At 33.9% G+C, this 24742-nt stretch overlaps 2 protein-coding genes across 2 annotated transcripts in view; one reads left to right on the plus strand and one right to left on the minus strand.

Annotated features, from left to right (window-relative positions):
- LOC126879571 (uncharacterized) overlaps nt 1-11435 on the minus strand; it is a 32870-nt gene extending 21435 nt beyond the window's left edge. Inside the window, exon 1 of the mRNA XM_050642740.1 lies at nt 10982-11435. Coding sequence (XP_050498697.1) covers nt 10982-11268 — 287 coding nt within the window. The 5' untranslated portion in view covers nt 11269-11435. The remainder of the gene's footprint in view (nt 1-10981) is intronic.
- A 1553-nt stretch (nt 11436-12988) lies between these two features.
- Nucleotides 12989-24742, plus strand: part of LOC126879570 (zinc finger protein 664-like) — a 42633-nt gene continuing 30879 nt past the window's right edge. The window contains exon 1 of the mRNA XM_050642739.1: nt 12989-13318. Within this exon, the coding sequence (XP_050498696.1) occupies nt 13105-13318 (214 nt within the window). The 5' untranslated portion in view covers nt 12989-13104. The remainder of the gene's footprint in view (nt 13319-24742) is intronic.

A 24742-nucleotide genomic window follows, 5' to 3' on the forward strand; every position in this document is an offset into this window, starting at 1 on the left:
GAGGCGTACGACAGGGGATAGTGACTGGTTGACCCTTCCCAAATTCTACGCCACTGACGAAATTGCTATTTTAGTGTACATTTTTGATTTTGCAATACTTTTTATGTAAATAATATACTCGTCATTCGTAACGATAAAATGATTAGTTTTCGAGATATTTGAAATTAAAAATGAAGCGACACAATACATCAATCGAAATAACCGTGTCGTTTCATTTTTAACTTCAAAGATCTCGAAAACTAATGACTTTATCGTTACGAATGAAGAGTATATTATTATCACATAAAGTATTGGAGAATTCAAAAATTGAACTAAAATAGCAATTTCGCCAGTGGCGTAGAATTTGGAAAGGGTCAACCATTCACTTTCCCCCATCGTACGCCTCTGGTAATAGCCAGAAACGTTTGTTTAACATAATTTAGTAGCGTGTACAGCACCTATATTTCCTTCCAAGTATGAAAAGGATACGTCGAATAGTTTTAAAATGCTGAGCAAAACTAGTTTTTAAATTTTTAGATAAAACACCCTGTAACTCAGTAAGGAACCACATTTTTTTTAGGTGTTTTAGGTTAAATCTATGTATTTTGTGCTAAGGTTTCTCCAGTTACTATATGGACAATTATTAATGAAACACCCTGTATACAGGGTGTAACAAAAATACAGGTCATAAATGAAATCACATATTCTGGGACCAAAAATAGTTCGATTGAACCTAACTTACCTTAGTACAAATATGCTCATAAAAAAAGTTACAGCCCTTTGAAGTTACAAAATGAAAATCGATTTTTTCGAATATATCGAAAACTATTGGATATTTTTTATTGAAAATGGACACGTGGCATTCTTATGGCAGGAATATTTTAAAGAAAAATTATAGTGAAATTTGTGCACCCCATAAAAATTTTATGGGGCTTTTGTTCCCTTAAACCCCCCCCTAACTTTTGTGTACATTTCAATTAAATTATTTTTGTGGTACCATTAGTTAAATTCAATATTTTTAAAACTTTTTGGCTCTTAGTATTTTTTCGATAAGGCAGTTTTTATCGAGTTGCGGCTTCTTTTTTAATATATTTACATAAAGATTTTATGGGGGTTTTGTTCCTTTAAACCCCCCAAATGGTTGTGTACGTTCCAATTAAAGTATTACTGCGATACCATTAGTTAAACACGGTGTTTTTAAAACTTTTTTGATTCTTTGTATTTTTTCGAGAAGACATCTTTTATCGAGATGTTTTAATATGGTTCAAAATATACCTAAAAATGTAAATCATAAATAAATTTTCATATTATTACCAAGTCTCCATAATCGTACTTAACCATATACAAATAATGTGGTGGATTTGAAAAATATTCAAAATATCTTGATAAAAACTGACTTTTCGAAAAAGTACTAAGAGGCAAAAAAGTTTTTAAAACATTATGTTTAACTAATGGTACTACAATAAAAATTAAATTGGAACGTAGACAAAAGTTTGGTTTTATGGGGTGTGTAAATTTCACTATAATTTTTCTTAAGATACTGCTGCCATAAGAATGCCACATGTCTATTTTCAATAAAAAATATCTAATAGTTTTCGATATATTGGAAAAAATCGATTTTCATTTTGTAACTTCAAAGGGCTGTAACTTTTTTTTGTGCACATTTGCACTAAGGTAAGTTAGGTTCAATCGAACTATTTTTGGTCCCAGAATATGTGATTAAATTTATGACCTGTATTTTCGTTACACCCTGTATAATCATAAGCTTCGATTCCAGCAATAAAATTGCTGGTAAATAACTTTTCCCAAAAATGGCCTATTCTCCGATAATCAGCCCAGACTACATGTAAACATTACAAATACTTCTTTGAAATTAGCACTTGGTATGCTTTTCCACAGTTCATATGGAGTCATTCAAAAATTACATTTATTTACTTCTTCCCATGTTACGTTAACATTGTATGCATTTTTATTTTAATGTACCCAGTCTTTACTGTGCAGTTTTAATAAGAAATGTAGTGCCTGTAAACAACGATTTTAGTTGTTAAAGATGTTTAATTATTGGTAGCGGAGCCCAAGCGGGGATTTTTGCAGTTACTCGAGTGTGTCAGATTATCATATGGAGAGAAACGTGGTACCCTACAGATGTACCTCTACCATATATTGGCTCAACACAGTGTAGATCGTTCAGGGGGACCGAAAAAAAAAATATATCCTTAAAAATAACATATCTCTATGCAGAATTTAATTGCGGTGAATTTTTATTTGAGTGTTTTTGTTGTGAAGTTAAAATCTTCGGAGTTATAGAGCAATAATTGAAAAAAACACGATTTTCGGGCGCCATTTTTATAAAAAAGTAGCACACTATCTGCGGACTTTGCTTACCTATATTATTAATATACAGGGTGTTTCATTATTAATTGTCCATTAATATAGAAACTGGAGAAACCTTAGCATAAAATACGAAGATTTAACCTAAAACACCTAAATAAAATGTGCTTCCTTACTGACTTACAGGGTGTTTTATCTAAAAATTTAAAAACTATTTTTGCTCAGCATTTTAAAACTATTCGGCGTATCGTTTTCATACTTAGCAGAAAGTGCGACTACTAGATGACCTACTAAATTACGATAAACAAACGTTTCTAGCTACTACCAGAGGCGCACGACAGGTGATGGTGAAAGGTTGACCCTTTTCAAATTCTACTCCACTGGAGGAATTACTATTCTAGTGCCATTTTTAGATTCTCCAATAGTTTTTACGTAAATAATATACTCTTCATTGGTAACGATAAAGTCATTAGTTTTCGAGATATTTGAAGTTAAATATGAAATGGCACAGTTATTTTGATTAATATGATTCATATGATTAAAATTTAAAAATTATTTCTACCCAGTACTTTAAAACTATTTGGCGTATCTTTATCATACTTGACAGAAAGTGTAGGTACTGTACACCCTACTAAATTAAGATAAATAAACTTTTCTAGCTACTACTAGAGGCGTACGACAGGGGATAGTGACTGGTTGACCCTTCCCAAATTCTACGCCACTGACGAAATTGCTATTTTAGTGTACATTTTTGATTTTGCAATACTTTTTATGTAAATAATATACTCGTCATTCGTAACGATAAAATGATTAGTTTTCGAGATATTTGAAATTAAAAATGAAGCGACACAATACATCAATCAAAATAACCGTGTCGTTTCATTTTTAACTTCAAAGATCTCGAAAACTAATGACTTTATCGTTACGAATGAAGAGTATATTATTATCACATAAAGTATTGGAGAATTCAAAAATTGAACTAAAATAGCAATTTCGCCAGTGGCGTAGAATTTGGAAAGGGTCAACCATTCACTTTCCCCCATCGTACGCCTCTGGTAATAGCCAGAAACGTTTGTTTAACATAATTTAGTAGCGTGTACAGCACCTATATTTCCTTCCAAGTATGAAAAGGATACGTCGAATAGTTTTAAAATGCTGAGCAAAACTAGTTTTTAAATTTTTAGATAAAACACCCTGTAACTCAGTAAGGAACCACATTTTTTTTAGGTGTTTTAGGTTAAATCTATGTATTTTGTGCTAAGGTTTCTCCAGTTACTATATGGACAATTATTAATGAAACACCCTGTATACAGGGTGTAACAAAAATACAGGTCATAAATGAAATCACATATTCTGGGACCAAAAATAGTTCGATTGAACCTAACTTACCTTAGTACAAATATGCTCATAAAAAAAGTTACAGCCCTTTGAAGTTACAAAATGAAAATCGATTTTTTCGAATATATCGAAAACTATTGGATATTTTTTATTGAAAATGGACACGTGGCATTCTTATGGCAGGAATATTTTAAAGAAAAATTATAGTGAAATTTGTGCACCCCATAAAAATTTTATGGGGCTTTTGTTCCCTTAAACCCCCCCTAACTTTTGTGTACATTTCAATTAAATTATTTTTGTGGTACCATTAGTTAAATTCAATATTTTTAAAACTTTTTGGCTCTTAGTATTTTTTCGATAAGGCAGTTTTTATCGAGTTGCGGCTTCTTTTTTAATATATTTACATAAAGATTTTATGGGGGTTTTGTTCCTTTAAACCCCCCAAATGGTTGTGTACGTTCCAATTAAAGTATTACTGCGATACCATTAGTTAAACACGGTGTTTTTAAAACTTTTTTGATTCTTTGTATTTTTTCGAGAAGACATCTTTTATCGAGATGTTTTAATATGGTTCAAAATATACCTAAAAATGTAAATCATAAATAAATTTTCATATTATTACCAAGTCTCCATAATCGTACTTAACCATATACAAATAATGTGGTGGATTTGAAAAATATTCAAAATATCTTGATAAAAACTGACTTTTCGAAAAAGTACTAAGAGGCAAAAAAGTTTTTAAAACATTATGTTTAACTAATGGTACTACAATAAAAATTAAATTGGAACGTAGACAAAAGTTTGGTTTTATGGGGTGTGTAAATTTCACTATAATTTTTCTTAAGATACTGCTGCCATAAGAATGCCACATGTCTATTTTCAATAAAAAATATCTAATAGTTTTCGATATATTGGAAAAAATCGATTTTCATTTTGTAACTTCAAAGGGCTGTAACTTTTTTTTGTGCACATTTGCACCAAGGTAAGTTAGGTTCAATCGAACTATTTTTGGTCCCAGAATATGTGATTAAATTTATGACCTGTATTTTCGTTACACCCTGTATAATCATAAGCTTCGATTCCAGCAATAAAATTGCTGGTAAATAACTTTTCCCAAAAATGGCCTATTCTCCGATAATCAGCCCAGACTACATGTAAACATTACAAATACTTCTTTGAAATTAGCACTTGGTATGCTTTTCCACAGTTCATATGGAGTCATTCAAAAATTACATTTATTTACTTCTTCCCATGTTACGTTAACATTGTATGCATTTTTATTTTAATGTACCTAGTCTTTACTGTGCAGTTTTAATAAGAAATGTAGTGCCTGTAAACAACGATTTTAGTTGTTAAAGATGTTTAATTATTGGTAGCGGAGCCCAAGCGGGGATTTTTGCAGTTACTCGAGTGTGTCAGATTATCATATGGAGAGAAACGTGGTACCCTACAGATGTACCTCTACCATATATTGGCTCAACACAGTGTAGATCGTTCAGGGGGACCGAAAAAAAAAATATATCCTTAAAAATACTCTAAATTGTCAGATTAAGATAAGGGAAGTTGCATGCAAAAGAGTGTATATTTCAAAAATCTCAAGATTTGAGCGGGGCGTACGGAAATGGGTGAGTCAAAAAGTTTCACAAAAAAAAGCAAATATTTCGCGAAATGAACGATAGATCGAAAAACTAAACACTACACGTTCAATATTTTTCAAAAATCTATCGAAAGATACCAAACATAACACTCCACGGAGAGAGGTGGGGGGTAAATTTAAAATTTTAAATACAAATCCCGCGATATTTTGCAAAATAAACATCAGATCGAAAAACTACAAAATACACTTATTCAATATTTTTGAAAACTCTGTCGAATGGTACCAAACACGACCCATCACGGAGGTGGGGTGGGGGTTTACTTTAAAAACTTAAATGGGAGCCCTCATTTTTTATTGCAGATTTGGATTCTTTGCATAAAAATAAGCAACTTTTATTCGAAACATTTTTTCGAATTATGGATAGATGGCGCTATAATCGGAAAAAATGATTGTTGTAAATGAAAATTAAATTAAAAAAATGGGAAGTCTCCACTAAAATAGAAAATTTTACTTAACTTTTTTTGGTTTTAGGACCTAATAATCACAACCCAATAAGTCCCCAAACTGCTCGAGTGACTGCACATTTAGCATACTTTGCTCCCCTACCATATCTACTACTAACAAATTTTATATTACATATTTGTTATTTCATTATTTCGAATACTTTCTCTGTCATACACTGACTATAATACTGCACATATACACCATACCAGCACCTTTAGAATCTGTGCACTGTAACTACTACAAGTAAGTAAAGGATACATGGATTGATTATCTAAAAAAGCTCTATGCAGAGGAAGAACAAATGACATTTGAACCAGAAACATCAGAAATTACCAAAAAGGAAGGAGTTAATATATTAGTACACAAGTTCCAAAACACTTGAAAAACTGTAGAACAGAAATGCTGCAGGTGAGGACGGAATACCAAACGAATTACTGAAATATTGTGGAGCAGCAATGACAGAACAATTAAGAACATTAATTAACAAAATCATAAAACACATTAAAATACCTACTGGAAGAATGGAGAACCAGCGAACTAATTTTACTATTAAAAAAAGGAGATAAAAAGCAGCCAGAAAACTACAGTAGAGGTATCAACTTGTTAAATACTACCCTACATAGGCGTAACCAGGATCATCCTAAGGGGGAGGTTACAACTACTGGAAGGTCTCCGAGGGGTATGGTGTTAAGCGTATAGAGCTCAAAGTACATCCCAATGGAGGGAGGGGGGTCATAACCCCCAAAACCCCCCTGGTTACGCCTATGCTACCCTAAAACTTAAAACTAAAATTCTACAAGAACTAATGGATCAGAGGATAAGTTTAGCAGATGAACAACAGGGTTTTCGTACTGGATGCAATATTCGTCATAAAGCAAATTACTGAGAAATCACTAGAGTATAATAGGCCAGCATTTCTATGTCTGATTGACTTGAAGAAAGCATTTGACAGAGTAAGACTCAAAAATGTAATCCATCTTCTGTATAATAGAGAAGTCCTCCTAGAAATCATAAAAACTATTGAGAACATCTACCAAAACAACAGAATGGATGTCAGAGTAGATGGACCACTTACAGAACCTATAGACATAGGCAGTGGAATAAGACAGGGAGACTGAGACCTATGCTCTTCAATTTAATCATGGATCAAATCATCAAAAACGTCAACAAAGGAAGAGGATACAGAATGGGAAATAAAGAGGTAAAAATACTCTGTTACGCAGCCCAAGATAATGATAGCCCAAGATGAAGATAACCTGCAAAGATTAGTCCACAGATTTAATATAAGAGCAAAAAAATTTAATATAACAATTTCATCTCAGAAAACTAAAACAATAGTAATCAGTAAAGGCAAAATTGATGGCATCAGCATTGAACAAGTAATGGAAATAAAATACCTTGGAATTAATTATATTGTCAAGCAATGGAGAGCTGGACAAAGAAGTAAGCAATCAAGTACACAAAGCAAATATATGGGCAGGATGTCTCAATAACACTATATTATGGTGAAACCAACATATTAATACTGAGATGAAGTAAAGAATTTATAAAATGAGTATAAGACCAATAATGACATATGCATCAAAAACAAGACCCTATACAGCCACAACACAAAGACTATTGGAAATGACAGCAATGAGAGTACTGAGAAGAATTACAGGAAATATGCTGAGAGATCAAAAAAGGAGTGAATACATTAGAAGACAATGTAACATACAGTGTATAAATGAATGGGCACTAAATAGAAAAAAAAAAGAATGGAATAACCACATAAGCAGGATGGGGGAGACATCATCATCATAAGTGGCTCGATAATCCATTGTGGATCTTGGCCTGCTCACAAAGAAGTTGCCACTCCTGTCGATTCCTGACAACTTCCCTCCATCTTCTGACCCCTAGAATTTTTAGGTCTTCTTCCACATCGTCAGTCCATCTTCTTTCTGTGGTCGTCCTCTACTTCTTGTGCCCTCTGGTTTTGAAAATGTTAATCTCTTAGTGTATTCGTGGTCTGACATCCTAGCAATGTGTGCAGCCCATCTAAGTCTCTGCAATTTAACGAATTTCACAATATCTGGATCAGTGTATAACTGATACAGTTCAAAGTTGTATCTTCGACGCCATAGCCCATTTTCATTTACTGCCCCAAAAACCTTTCTAAGAATTTTTCTCTCAAAAATACCAAGAAGTCTTTCATCACTTTGAGATAGGGTCCACGTTTCAGCTCCATATATCAAAACAGGTCTTATTTAGGTCTTGTATATATTGAGCTTTACTGCACGTTTTATATTTTATTTTTTAAATGTTTATGGAAATCGTGAACAGTTCTGTTTGCTATTGCTATGCGTCTTTTCATTTAATAGCTTGTCGTGTTTATTGAGTTTACTAACGATCCCAGATATGTGAATTCCTTGACTTGCTCAAAGGTGTGACTGTTAATTTGAATCTCTGTTGCGATATTTTGGGAGTTTTTAGAAACCACATATACAGTAAAACCTGCCATATCCGGATCAATGTGGCGAAAGACAGATCCGCATATGAAAAATTCCAGATATCAAGACCACTTCTCTTATAGACTCTGAAACGTTTTCTCCTTCATATATTCCAGTAATCAACGCCGTCAATAACTTTTGTCGATAGACACGTTTTATAGATTCTATAATACATTATTTCGCTAACTTTAAGTTCTTTTGGGTCTGGATGATAGGGTGCGTTGTCCAACAGCAGGACTGCATTTCTCGGTAGATCTAGACGGCACAGAACCGTCCAGATATGGGCAGGTCCGGATATGACAGGTCCGGATATAGCAGGTTGTACTGTATTTGGTTTTTTCCTCGTTTACCACAAGTCCTAATTCACTTGCCGCGTCCGCAAGCCTTGTAAAACACTGCACCATGTCTTTCAAACTTCTGCTCACTATAACCATATCGTCAGCGAATGCGAGAATTTACGTCGATCTATTAAAAATAGTTCCATTCATTCTAATATTTAATTTTCTGACTGCCTTTTCCAAGGTAATATTAAAGAGGAGACACGCCATCGTGTCTCCCTGTCTTAGACCATTATTAACATCAAAGAATGTAGAGTTTTCTCCTTGAATTCTAACGCATGAGCTTATGTTTTGCATTATTAGTTGGGTCAACTTAACTAACTTAGGTGGGATCCCAGGAACAGGATGAGGGAGACACCTGTGCTCAAAACAGCATGAGATAAATCACCAATCAGTAGAAGAAGTATCAGTTGACTGCACAAAAGATGGAGTGACAACCTTCCATAGAGGTATCTATATCTGCCAATGAACAAGTAGAATTGCTTATAAAGAGGAAGAATACAAGTAACTGTAATCCAAAAAAATTCAAAAACTGGAAGAAATGGCATCTTTCTGTTGCTGATGACGACATTGCTGTCGACTAATGTTTACATCTCCTGTATAGCATATGAAAATAAACTGGTGACCCCATGCCAACAAAAATAAGCAAAGCAAAGACCCCGCCCCCTATAGGTACGTAATATTTGTACAACCCCTATTTGGTTAACCCATTTAGCGCCAAAGGTGCGAAAACGCACCATTTTTTTGTAGAATTTTTTTTTGACAATTCGTTAAGTTTTTTTAAATCTTTGTATTTTTTAAGCAACCAGAAGATATAAGTGTAACTAAATTTAATTTTGTTTAATTTCCAAACTCATGCCTTTATCACAAAAATATTTTCTAAATGTCCGACATTTTCAATCTTTCGACACAACTTTATTTTTACTATAGTAATTTTATTGACATAACACTTTTGTGGTCAAATAAATTAAAACATTATTTTTTTAACCTATTTGTACACCAATTCTTATAAAAATACAAAAAAAATATTTTCTGAATCATCAAATCTCGTGTTTAAAAATAATGGTTCGATAACGAACCATTGGCGGAAGTCGACATATAATCCTGTCTGATCAGGAATAAGTTCAAGGTGATGCACAGGCAGTAATTTGTTGAGATATTTCTTTATTATGTGTAAAAACACGTATCCACTATGGTTGCGCTCCGAGCTCCTGCAACTGCTCCACATAGTGGACACGTTTGGCGCTCCCGGACTGTGCAATTGTGTGCACTCAGCCACGGCGCTCCAATCTGTGGCAGTTTATATGTAAGGGAGCGCATACCGTATCGATTGGAGCAGTTGCAGGGAGCACGGAGCGCAAGAAGTTCGAGAACATAGTGGATGGTTGGCGCTCTCGGACCATGCAACAGTGTGCGCTCCGCCTCAACGATCCAATAAGTGGCGGTTTATATGTAGAGGAGCGCATGCATGTAGATGGGAGCAGTTGCAGGGAGCGCGGAGCGCAAGAGGTTTGTGAACATAGTAGATGGTTGGCGCTCCCGGACCGTGCAACAGTGCGCGGTCCGCCTGGGTGTTCCAATTGGTGTCGGTTTATATGTAGAGGAGTGCATACCGTATCGATTGGAGCAGTTGCAGGGAGCGTGGAGTGCAAGAGGTTCCTGAACATAATGGATGGTTGGCGCTCCCGGACCGTGCAACAGTGCGCCAATGACCGTGCGGCAGTGCCTCGGTGGTCCAATATTACGAACGTAGTGGATACGTATCTTTAGAAAGATGGGTATTCTGGTATTCAGTTTTGTTATAATCCAGAGTGGGGGAGGGGGAGGGGGTTACATAAGGGAGGATGTGTATTGTTGTAGTTGTAGACAATATGTCGATTTGTCGAATTTATGCAACTGGCACAGTGCAAGATATAGGATTGGAAAGTGTAAACTAGAAATATCTAAAATAATTTCTAAAAAAGATAGAGGGCCGTTTGAATTCGTTTTTGAGAAAGAAGCTGAAGAAGGTGTAGGCAATGTTCAAACCATACTATTTTTGTTTATCAAAACTTCCAGGTCCATTTACACTCTAAATGTTTTGAGACTTTTCACAACAAATAAAATTGTGTATTTCAATTTTTATATCTCATTTCCGCCAAAGGTTCGAAAACGAACCATTTTGTTGTTGTGACACCTACCATTATCAAAGTGTAAAACAATTTTTTGACGAATGTTTAAGTTTATTTTACTCTAGTTAATCAACTATATTACATATTATTGTAGTATTTCTTTGCTTGGCGGTTAATGGGTTAACCAAATAAAGAACTCTTTTCAAATCCATGAAGATAGAATATTTTCCAGACATTTATTATATTTTTATCTTAATCTTATCTTTTGTTTTCAGCTACAACAATAAATCTTACCTTAAGCATATAGCGAGTCTTTCTTTTGGTCCTATGGCACGCCGAAAAGTCGTATCCAGTTTCATAATATCGTCCTTAACTGCCAGATATATCTCTTCCACACAATCTTTGGACATTCTATAGTAATAATAAAATCTATCCTCATTGGATTCCAGTTCTTTGCATAATCTGTGATACTCTCCATATCTGTGTCTCTTTAGGTTTACATTGTCCACCCACTTACGTTTTTTTCTCTTCAATAATGCTATCAACAACAATACCTCTTCCTCGTCTGAATCACTTGACATTTTTTAACAAATAATGGAAAACCTAGCTAAACATTAATTGAAAATTGAACAGACAACGAGACAACTGCAACCTGCAACCAACTGCAACGTAAGTGCAACAAAAACAAAACCCTGAGTGATAGTGTGATAGTGATAATATATAATGATAATGATAAACAAAAAAAAATCATTTATTTATTTATTTACTAAACATCGCACGTGCGCACGTGCATGTAGTTGTGTAGTTTGACATCCTCGCTGCGCTGTTGCCAAGCTGTTCCCACTATTTCTAGATCTAGATAGAACCAAAGAATACTCCATCCAACTGGATGGAGTATTCTTTGATAGAACCATGAAGACCGCGTCCCACCATCAAATAATTTGATCAAACTGGTTTGAGCAAACTGAAAGTGACAGTTAGTGACGTCACATCCTGAGTGTTCATTGTGGATAATAATGAAAAATTTTAATTTTAAATAAAGACAACTCAATACAAAAAATTTGATCAAACTAGACTGAAGACCGCGTCCTACCATCAAATAATTTGATCAAACTGGTTTGAGCAAACTGAAAGTGACAGTTACTATCCTGAGTGTTCATTGTGGATAATAATGAAAAATTTTAATTTTAAATAAAGTACAAACAAGTTAGACAACTCAATACAAAAAATTTGATCAAACTAGACTAATAGTGAGAGCACAGATTTTTAGAATTTCAAAAAAACTGCAATTGTGACGTCACTTTGACGTACTTCCTCAAGTACGTCAAGTTTGCTCAAACTGTTTGATCAAATTATTTGATGGTGAGACGCGGCCTTGATAGTGAGAGCACAGATTTTTAGAATTTCAAAAAAACTGCAATTGTGACGTCACTTTGACGTACTTCCTCAAGTACGTCAAGTTTGCTCAAACTGTTTGATCAAATAATTTGATAAAATAACAAGATAATATATTGCACATCCGGAACTCGTGACGTAACTGGAGACCGACAAGTTCGTAATGGTTCGTAATCATTCGTAATGTCCGATTACTTTGAATTGTTCGCGGTTGTATTTTATATTTTATTTTTGACAGTTATTTACACTGGAATCTCGACACTAAATGTTTTTCAAATACATTGAAGTTTAATGTTATTTTGCTAATTGAATTATTTCATCACATAATGCATACAAATCCCATTTAACTTTAACAAGAATTCAAATTCAACTTCCGGTCTCCAGTTACGTCATCAATGCGCGAACTCGGACGTATTTGCGCTACGGGAAAATACTATCTTTTCATTTATAGTATCATGGATAGAACTAATGCCGCTGCTAATGCGGTGACTTTAAGCCGGCCATTCACAGTTAGTACTGCGGCGTCGTTCACCTTTGTGAACGGCGAATAGGCAAAAATTTTGATCCTGTGGCCGTGCATCCTACGAAATCGAAAAACTTGACCGCAGATAGACTGGCCTTTCTGCTGCAGTACATACTGCAGAAATTAAACGAAACCGCAGTGCCGTGAGTGGCCGGCTTTAGAATACATAAATAATAATATTATATTATTGATCATTATGATGATGAATGTAGTTTATTTTTGAATACTGGTACCTAAAGTATCATTTTTTGCAATGTGAAGCAAAAGAAGCAAAAAATGAAATCTATCGAAATTTGACGATTTCTACCGAAAAAATAGGCAGTCTCCCGAAATTTTGTCCAAGACCTGTGGCAACACTGGACTGTCTAGGTAGCCTATACATGATGTTTGACAGTTGACACGTGTTTCTTTCGTTCGGTGTTTGGAACATTGGAATTTACTTTTTTGTTTTTAAATTATTATTGATAAACAAAACCAAAGCACACCAAAGTTTAAACAAATGGAAGTAAAACAGGATGTTAGTGATGAGACGTGTCAACCAGAAATATTTTGTCCTGTGGATATTTGTAATGCTGAAATTAAGGAGGAGCCCAAGACAGAAAGTGAATACCATGCACTTGATTTAGACTTAAAAGAATTCCCCATAAAGACTGAAATAGACCAAGAGGAATATATACTTACGTCATTTGAAGAAAATCAAACAAATACAAGAGGTAAGTTAACCAAAGAGTACCAGTGGCGGCTCGTGATTTTTTCAATAGGGGAGGCTATACCTAACTAAATTATCTAGACAAAGGGTACCCCCCGTTAAGATAGGCAAAATGCCCTCACTCCCAGAATTCAGTTTTATCAATTTTTTTACGTTCTATGCGATTAAAAAATGAGATTAGGCAGATGTTTAGCTTGCCACCCCCTTACCCCTCCCCCACAGCCAAAAACGTAGATTTTTAGATTTAGTTTTTTTTTAGTTGGGTTGCAATTGATTTAAAAATTTCAAAAAATTCATACATATAGCTGAGGCTTTTACAAAGTGTGTCCATTTTTTATGGACCCCTAGGTCAAGTGTACATAACCTCAAATTTTTAAAAAATTTTTTAAAGCTTATAACTTTTTTTTAAAGATGGCTGCATGTCCAATTTTTTTTGAATTTTCTGTATTTTATCATAAACTATCCCTCTGATTTTTTTCAGATTTTTCCGTCAATTGTGCCATCTTGGAAAATCCGGAAAACTGCTTTTTTAGGGGGTTTTTGGGGATTTTCTCCATTTTATACACATCAAAATAGATCAACTCAAGGTTTTGTTGATAGATTATGTATAATTTGAAATAACTGAGTATTCAACGATATTCAAAAATTGGGCGAAACACTTTTAAACCCCCTGATCATATTTTTTGAGGTCGATACAGTCTGAATAATTTTTTTATTTTTTTTTTACGTTAGGGACCGTTCAAGTATTACGTAACGCGGGTGGGGGGGGGGTAAAAATACGCAATACACAATAGTTAAACGCCCATTAGAGTGCGGTACGTAGGGGGGAGGGGGGTCAAAAATCGCGTTACGTAATACTTGAACGCTCCCTTATATGTGATTAAAAAATTAAGACCACCGCAATTTTAGCTCATCACCCCCTTCCCCCCTACCCCATATCCAAAAACGTCAATTTTTCGATTTTATTTTTTTTAAATTGGTTTGCAATTAAATTAAAAATTACAAAAAATTCACACGCACAGCTGAGGCTTTTATAAAACATCTATTTTTATGGACCCGAAGGTCGAGTGTACATAACCTAAATTTTTTTTGTTTTTTTAATAGGTACGTATAACTTTTTTTGGTGATGGCTGTTGTTTTGTGTATTTTATCACAAACTATATTTCTGACTTTTTTCAGATTTTTTCGTAAGGTGTGCAGTCTTCAAAAATCCGCAAAACTGGATTTTTGGTGATTTTTAGGGATTTTATCCATTTTATATACTTCAAAATAGACTAACTCAAGTTTTTTTTATAGGTTACGTATAATTTGAAATAACGTGAGTTTTTAGGGATATTCAAAAATTGTACAAAACACCTCTAAACCCCCCAAAAACTGTTTTTTCAAATTTTTTAAAGGTTTTTCAGAGGTTACTCGTACAGGCATGGATCCCATGTATCAAAAACAAGTTTATTAATAGCTAACTGAAAATTTGGTAATAGCTAACAGTGTCTAGTCGGACACTTTTTGATGTAGGGAAACACTGGAACAGGGGAAGTTTTAATTGTTGAACAGGTTACAAGTTTCGAACGTCAGACTACGAAAACGTCCCATGTATTTTGTTGGACAGAACTTCCAATTGATTGGTTAGCCTTTCATTAAACTCTCATGTAAAAACCAAACTGCCATTTACCACCAATATAATTCCTGTCATTTGACATGTTCTACGTGTCAGACTTATTAAAATGCCCAACATATTTGTCGGATAAACATTTTTTCTAAATAAACTTAAAAACTACCTGCTAGTTTTCACAATCATAAACTTGCCAGGATTTCATGTTCCACAATTAAAATTACAGAAGAGCGTCGATTATCCGAACTAATTGGGGGACAGGGGTGTTCGGAAAATCGATTTTTTCGGATAATCGAACTGTATTGATATAGCAATACTATTTATCCATCGGCGGATGAAGGCCTTATTTACATACATCTTTACATACTTACATACATACATGTGTATCTTTAGTGACATATAGGATATAAGTTAAACAAAAAAGTGCTGTAATTGCAACAAAATGAAGATTTTTATGTACCTACATATTAAAAAATCTTCAATTTTCTTCTGCCAAAGCAATCCCGCCCGTTTATGAGAGGCTGAATTACGTGTTTTTTAACCATGTGGCTGGCAAAGTATTTCAAAATGAATTAAAAAATATGAAATTTGATTTTCATCTGACGCCCTGAAGGGCACTAAGGATTATGAGAAAGAAGAAGAAATTTGATTTTCGTGTCAGTTTGGCATCACAAACTGTATGCAACAAAGCTAAAACTCCCTGGGATCTAGGAAGGGAAATAGATTCTCCCTGGGATATTTTTGGAGTAAATCGCTTATATGCAGCATCATCTAAATCTGTGTTTAAAACAAATTTTATGGTATTACGATTTTTGTGGATCCGTCAGAAGAATTAAGCCGGAACATGTCCGTCTTTTGTTTTTTTTTTTTTTCGTCTTAACAGCTTACCAACTATGTATTCTTTGGATAAATTGGTTGCACATTCGCCTCCCTCTAATTCGTGTTGATTTTTCATAGAAAAGACAATACGCTTACGTTTAGGCATTTTCAATCGAGTTCTTACGCGATAAGTCAGGAGTTCGGATAAGTGGTCGTTCGGTTGATCAACGTTCGGATAACCGACGCTCTACTGTACGTTTCAAAATTAAAACTTCCCCTGTTCCAGTGTTCCTATACCTACATCAAAAAATTTTCAGCTTGGTATTAATCAACTTTTTTTTGGTACACGGGATCCAGGCCCAATACTTTTTGAAATACAGTAGAACCCCGCAAATCTGAACTAATTGGGGGAACAGCCTGTTCGGATTCCGAAAAGTTTGGATTATCCGAAAGTTAGCATTAACTAGTAGTTCAAAGCTTTTATTGTGATTTTGAGTAGCCAAACGTTCTCGCAAGAGTGTGGACAATATTTTTGGACTCAAGTTGACTACGAGAGAACCAAAGTAAGTTTGTGTTTAATCTTAATAAACACTTTATAAACCTATATATTAAAATATAATATTTATTTTCAAGAAATTTTAAATGTCAATGTCCTAGTAATCCTACATTGTCCAATTTTCTGGCTTTACTCTGTATAATAAACATGTTTTTAAGTTTTTGTCTTGAATTTTTAAATTTTTTTCACTTTCCGTTGGTTCGGATTTGCCGAAAGTTCGGATTCGCGGGGTTCGGATTTACGGGGTTCTACTGTAGATACAGCCTGAAGATTTTTTTTTTCATTTTATGTGTTTAAAAAATAAGCCTTAGCCCGATTTTATCCCTCTACCCCCTCAACTTGCGCACTAAAACATAATTTTTTCGTTTTAATTTTTTTTTTCAGTATATCGTTAGTTGCTTAGTGTGTCCTCAAGTAAACTACATTTAAGAAAATGATTTCAAATTTTTGCAATATTTTTATATAAAGTAAAGATACCTATGACATTTTGATATTTTTAGGTAGGATACAAAAAACAAAAATAAAACAGAATAATCAATTTAAGAAAAATACATTTTAACACATTCGCGGACACGCTGTCATTTTATACACGTATTCTTATGGAGTAAATGACTTCATATGCAGTCATGACCGCGAATGTGTTAATATATCATACTTCTGGTCGTTTTGTGAATCAAAACATTTTGTTCTTTGTTCATTAGTTTGTATTTAGTAGGTACTACCCTAATATTACTTAACATTATACAGGTTGTCCCGAAAAGATTGGTCATAAATTATACCACACATTCTGGGGTCAAAAATAATTCGATTGAACCTAACTTACCTTAGTACAACTGTGCTCATAAAAAAAGTTACAGCCCTTTGAAGTTACAAAACGAAAATCAATATTTTTCAATATATCGAAAACTATTAGCGATTTTTTATTGAAAATGGACATGTATCATTCTTATATCAGGAATATCTTAAAACAAAATTATAGTGAAATTTCTCTACCCCATAAAAATTGTATGGGGGTTTTGTTTCCTTAAACCCCTTCCCCCCCCCCCCAAACTTTTGTGTACGTTCCAATTAATTCATTATTGTGGTACCATTAGTTAAACACAACGTTTTTAAAACTTTTTTGCCTCTTAGTATTTTTTCCATAAGCCAGTTTTTATCCAGATGCGGCTTCTTTTTTAATATGTTTACATAAAAATTTTATGGGGGTTTTGTTCCTTTAAACCCCCCAAAATTTGTGTTCGTTTCAATAAAACTATTATTGTGGTACCATTAGTTAAACACAGTATTTTTAAAACCTTTTTGCCTCTTAGTCTTTTTTTGATAAGTCACTTTTTATCGAGATGTGGCTTCTTTTTTAAAATATAATTTTAACAGGTCTCTATAATCGTACTTGTCCATATACAAATATGTGGTGGATTCGACAAATATTGAAAATATCTCGATAAACACTCTCTTATCGAAAAAGTACTAAGAGGCAAAAAAGTTTTAAAAACATTGTGTTTAACTAATGGTGCCACAATAATAATTTAATTGGAACGTACACAAAAGTTTGGGAGGGTTTAAGGGAACAAAACCCTCATAAAATTTTTATGGGGTGCACAAATTTCACTTTAATTTTTTTATGAGGTGCTGATGCCATAAGAATGCCACATGTCCATTTTCAATAAAAAATCTCTAAAAGTTTTCGATATACGAAAAAAAAATCGATTTTCATTTTTAACTTCCAAGGGCTGTAACTTTTTTTTTGTACACTATTGTATACAGGGTGAGGCAGATAAAGGGCCTATTAGAAATATCTCGTGAACTAAAGCTAAGAGAATCTTGTAAATTGGAATACAGGGGTTTTGAGGTATGAACTATTTAATGAAAATATTTTCTTCTCTTTGCTACTTCCGGTTATACCGGAAGTTGATTGTAACTTCGTTTTTTTAAATGGGACAACCTGTATATTTTTACATTTTTGGATTCTCCTCGATTTCTTCTTTCTTAAAATATAAGGTTTTGTAATATTATACAGGGTAGGTTAAAAGATAATTACGTTTTCTTATTAATTTCGTAGCAACATTAACACCCTGTAGGATTGTATTAGATTGGCATAATAAACTCTGTTATTGTTCAAATGATTTTTAATATATTCTACTATTGTTAAGAGTTATTGGTATAGTTAAATTTTTCATTTTAGTATACAGGGTTGGTCGAAACTCGGAATGAGTATTTTCTGAGTTTTCTTAAATGGAACACCCCGTATTTTAGTATTGTAATGAAATGCTATTTTATGGTACTTTTTAATTTCTCAAGCATTCCCTATACCTAGGGTTACCATAATTTATTAAGGCCAAATCCGGACAAGGGTAGTCCAAGGAGTTGTAGAAAATGTAAAATGTGAATTTGACTGTGTTGCTACCTCTACATTGTACATATGTATATGCAAAATGCATATGGCACAATTAAAAGTACAGCCGTTTCGCTACAATATGAAACTAACATCGAAAATCTCTGCCAGTTTAAAATACATGTACACCTATGTTTTAACATACTTTAGACCTAAGGTGCTGCGCAGAATGAAATTTCCCACCGTTGGGCCTAGTATTTTCCATTTTTTTAGTAAAGAAAAAAATCCGGACATTTCTCATATCCGGACGCCAATCCGGACTGTCCGGACGTATGGTAACCCTACCTATACCTAACTTCTTTAATTTGTGAGTTATTGGTGATTCAAACCAAACATTAATTGCAACACAAAATAGGTGAAATTGTGTTAGGTTGGCCGTGAAAATATTCAGTCACAAATAATTTTTTGGAAATAAATACATATTAATCTATACTGATACTTAAAATTGCCAATAGTGGTTCAGGTTTCAAAATACCATCGAAGTTAAGATTGTTGGTGCGATTAACAATTAAGCACAAACTAAGGCAGTTAGGTATAGGGAATGCTTAAGAAAGTAAAAAGTACCATGAAATATCATTTCATTACAATACTAAAATATAGGGTGTTCCATTTAAGAAAACTCAGAAAATACTCATTCCGAGTTTCGACCCACCCTGTATACTAAAATTAAAAATTTAGCTACACTAATAATTGTTAACAATAGTAAACTATACTAAAAATCATTTGAACATAAATAGAGTTTATTATGTCAAACTACTACAATCCTACAGGGTGTGAATATTGCTATGAAATTAATAAGAAAACGTAATTATCTTTTAACTGACCCTGTATAATCTTACAAAACCTTATATTTTAAGAATGAAGAAATCGAGGAGAATCCAAAAATGTAAAAATATACAGGGTGTCCCATTTAAAAAAACGAAGTTTTAAGCAACTTCCGGTATAACCGGAAGTACCAAATAGATGAAAATACTTTCATTAAATAGATCAGTCTTCAAAACCCCCTTATTCCAATTTTCATAATTCAGTTGTCTTTAGTTCTCGAGATATTTCTAATAGGCCCTTTATCTGCCTCGCCCTATATAGGTAAGTGAGGTTCAATCAACCTATTTTTGACCCCAGAATCTGTGGTATAATTTATGACCAATCTTTTCGGGACACCCTGTATATATTCTAATTATTGGTAAATTATTCCGATTCGTTTTTTTTTGCACAAACTTACTCAAAAACAGGTCCTTATAACAAATCCACAAGTTGCCACACAGTAAAACGGTCGGAAAATTGTTTAAAACAAGTTTTTAAACAAATTCAAAAAATCAATTTTTCACTTCGGACAAATTTGTTTTAGATTCTCTGGATCAATCTGAGCAAAAAAAGGTCTCTTGTGATTTTTCTCTAAAATTGACTGTTGTTGGTTATACGAGATTTAAAATTTGAAAAACGCGAAAACGGCCATTTTCCGGTTAACGACCATAACTCGATTAAAAATTATTATTATGAAAGTCAGAAAGTGACCAAATCAAAGTTTAAAGCCCCTCCCCCCCCTACAAGAGCCTGGGAGAAATTTTTGTCATTATTTTATTACTAAGCTATTATTTTTATTAACTAAGCACGTATTGAGGCGGCCGTCCGCGAGAGAGATGTATCCTTCATTTGACATTTTAAAAAAATATCGATTGGAAGTCAAATACGTTTTACATTAAAAACATACGTTTTAAAAAAATAAAAAAGCAATTTTGAGGTCATATGTACACTCGACCTACGGGTCCATAAAAATAGATGTTTTGTAAAAGCCTCAGCTGTGAGTGTGAATTTTTTGTAATTTATAATTTAATTGCAAACCAACTTAAAAAAAATAAAATTGAAAAATTGACGTTTTTGGCCGAGGGGGAGGGGGAAGGGGGTGGTCGGCTAAAATTGCGGTAAGTCTTAATTTTTTAATCATATATAACGTAAAAAAATTTAAAAAAATATTCAGGCTGTATCGACCTCAAAAAATATGATTAGACCCGCAAAAACCCTTACAAAACTTAAAAACATGGTTTTTGGGAGGTTTAAAAGTGTTTCGCCCAATTTTTGAATATCGTAGAATACTCAGTTATTTCAAATTATACATATAATCTATCAACAAAACCTTGAGTTGATCTATTTTGATGTCTTTAAAATGGAGAAAATCCCCAAAACCCCCTAAAAAACAGTTTTCCGGATTTTTCAAGATGGCGCGGTTGACATAAAAATCTGAAAAAAATCAGAGGGATAGTTTATGATAAAATACACACAATTAAAAAAAATTGGACCTGCAGCCATCTTCAAAAAAAAGTTATAAGCTTTAAAATAATTTAAAACAAATTTGAGGTTATGTACACTCGACCTACGGGTCCATAAAAACTGGACATGTTTTGTAAAAGCCTCAGCTACACGTGTGAATTTTTTGAAATGTTTAAATCAATTGCAACCCAACTAAAAAAAACTAAATCTAAAAATCTACGTTTTTGGCTGTGGGGGAGGGGTAAGGGGGTGGCGAGCTACAAATCCGCGTAATCTCATTTTTTAATCGCATAGAACGTAAAAAAATTAATAAAATTGAATTCTGGGAGTGAGGGCATTTTGCCTATCTTAACGGAGGTACCGTTAAGATAGGCAAAAAAATTTTACTAACAAAAAAAAATCCGCCAAAAAAATCTAATTTAAGGCCCCATTTTTTACCATTTTTTATTTACATTTTATAATATCATCATAAAAAAAATGAATAACCATTTTCAACCAGAGAAGGTTCCCATTGTTTTCATTCTGGTGGAGTGTAGAATAGCATTATGTTGTTTTATATGCCATTAGAGTGAAAACTTAGTCTTCTTAATATCATCATAATTCATAATTATTTCATATCATATCATTTTAAAAATAGTATAATTGTAAAAGTGTATTACCAAAGTTTGTGTCGTTTATTTGTTAACAATTCTATCTCTGTAAGTAGATATGCATATAAAAATAAATACAGATTTTTGAAGTTTTGCAGTCCATACAGGTTGAAGGTTTACATTGTTTAAGATACTCAACTGAATTTTTTGAATTCTAAAAGCGGCTTACTCTGCGAATGCAAAAACACGGTAAATTACGATATTTTGCTTTGCATTACAGATATCGGAAAAAGTTATTTAAGCAAGTTGTTCCAAATATTATTCTAATCCCACATACCAAATTTCATCACAAAATTCGCACTTTTAGTTTTTTCATTATTTGTAGTCAGGATCCTAAAATCCGCAGAGGAGGCTGCTGGCCGAAAAATCTCACTTACCCGATCTCATGGCAGCGTGTGTGTTAAGCGATGTGCAGCTTTAAGGAGACCGGGTCTCTTTAAACCAGTCATGTCAAAGATACGGCCCGCGGGCCGCATCCGGCCCCCGGGCCATACCAATACGGCCCGCGATCGCAATGTGTCACAGAAAGAAGAATCATGTTTTTTAGAGCTTTTAGACTTCACTCGATTGCTCTACGGAAGTTTTAAAATGCGTACACTACACTACATTTATAAGTCATTTCAAAGACAGCGCGTGCCTAGACAAGCGAGAGAGATAGACAGTAACACCATCTCTTAGCGGAAACACCCTATTATTTTTGTTGAGAACAATAGAATCTTCCATGCGCTTCGAGTCTAGACTAGAACCTTCCTTATCGATATAAAAGAAGTGCGTCGACGTGTCACGTGAGTCAGTTGCGAAGTAGTGGTTGAGAAGGTATTGTACATTTGTTTGTGTCGTGCGTGTGCGATATCCATAATTGTGTCGAGTTCCATATTTGTTACGATTTCGGCATAATGTCACAAAAACGTAAAGTTGATAGTGAACGTAGAGTTTTTCAGTCTAAATGGGAAAATGCATATTTTTTCATAGAATGGAAAGGTAAACCACTGTGTTTGATTTGCAATCAAACAGTTGCTGTTTGTAAGGAGTTTAACTTGAAGAGACACTATGATACGAATCATAAATCAAAATTCGATTGTTACACTGAAAAAATAAGAATGGACAGATTGTCATCTTTAAAATCTAAACTTCAAGGTCAACAATCGATGTTTACTAAAGCTAATACTGAGAGCGAAGATGCCCTGAAATCAAGTTTTATTATTGCATTAGAAATCGCGAAGAGATCAAAACCTTTCACTGATGGTGATTTTATTAAAGACTGTATGTTGAAAGTTGCCGATGTTTCATTTCCATTTCAAAAGTCAATAATTCAAAATATTTCGCTGTCAAGAAACACTGTTGCTTCAAGAATAAATGATTTATCTCAAAATTTGGTTCTTCAACTGAAGGAGAAAATTAAGGAATTTACAAACTTTTCACTGGCTGTTGATGAGAGCACTGATACTGTTGATACAGCTCAACTTGCTGTTTTTATACGAGGTATTAACAGTAACTTTGAAATAACTGAAGAACTATTAAAGTGCGTTCCATTGACAGGTACTACAACAGCAAATGATATTTATTCTGCATTGGAGCATTTGATGGCAGAATATGGACTCGATTGGAATATACTTAGCAGCACAACTACGGATGGCGCTCCTGCCATGGTTGGCCAACATTCGGGCGTTGTAACTAAATTAAAACAGAAAACATCAGGAAATTTTGTGGGATTTCACTGTATAATTCACCAGGAATCATTGGCATCCAAACATTTAAAAATGGACCATGTCATGCAACCTATAATTAAAATAGTAAATTTTATAAGGAGCAGAGGACTAAATCACCGACAGTTCAGGCAGTTTTTACAAGATTTGGACGAAAAGTTTTCTGATGTCCCTTATTTCACCGAAGTTCGTTGGCTCAGTCGAGGAGTAGTTTTAGAAAGATTTTTTGCATTACGTGACCCTATTCAAGCTTTCATGTTAGAAAAAGGCAACCCAATTGATTATGACAATGACTGGTGGGTTGATTGTGCCTTTTTGGTAGATATGAATAAACACTTGACTGATCTGAATGTAAAGTTACAGGGTAAAAATCTGATTGTCACTCAAATGTACTCATGTATTCAAGCCTTTGAAACAAAGTGGAGGCTGTGGGAAAATCAGGTAAAAAATCAAACTTTGGATCATTTCCCTCATTTAAAATCATTTGGCACAGTGGATCAAAAAAAATTGGATCAATATTCTCAACTTCTGCAAAATCTTATCACGGAATTCAACAATCGTTTTGAAGACTTCCACAAAATGAATGAAATGGAATTCCCAATTTTCAACAATCCATTCAATTTTGAAGCTTCACAGGCACCAGTTCATTTGCAAATGGAGTTGATAGATCTTCAATCGGACAGTATTTTGAAAGAAAAATTTAAAGAGGTTAACGCACTTACATTTTATACACAATATTTCAAGAGTTTGGATAACTACCCGGAATTAAAAAAGCATGCAGCACGCATTCTGTGTATGTTTGGTAGCACCTATTTATGTGAGCAGATGTTTTCCGTCATGAAAATAAATAAGAACAAACATCGCACAAGACTTACAAATGAACATCTCCAATCAATTCTTAAAATAAATACAACGAATATGATACCTGACATCAATGAGCTTGTCAAAAACAAGAGAAGTCAGGTATCTGGATCCTCGAGCTCAAAATAATTACCCTCTTTTATAACTTTGATATGATTTTTAACAACCGTATATTATAAGTATACTATTAAATAAAATGTTATAATAATTCAGTACATTTTTTTTTATTTGAATCTGGCCCGCCGACACATTCTGAATTTAATATATGGCCCTCTGCAAAATTGAGTTTGACACCCCTGCTTTAAACCATCCTTAAACGCTGCTGGGCTACGCGGAGCATTAGCAAGTGAGATTTTCCGGCCAGCAGCCTCCTCTGCGATTTTAGGATCCCGACTACAAATAATGAAAAAACTAAAAGTGCGAATTTTGTGCTGAAATTTGGTATGTGGGGTTAGAATATTATTTGGAACAACTTGTTCAAATAACTTTTTGCGATATCTCTAACGCGAAGCAAAATAGCAAAGTAAACAAAACAGTGTAGCATTTGTAAAAAATTTATGGGGA

This window comes from Diabrotica virgifera, chromosome 2 (assembly GCF_917563875.1).
Source record: "Diabrotica virgifera virgifera chromosome 2, PGI_DIABVI_V3a".
NCBI classification, from domain to species: Eukaryota; Metazoa; Arthropoda; class Insecta; order Coleoptera; family Chrysomelidae; genus Diabrotica; species Diabrotica virgifera.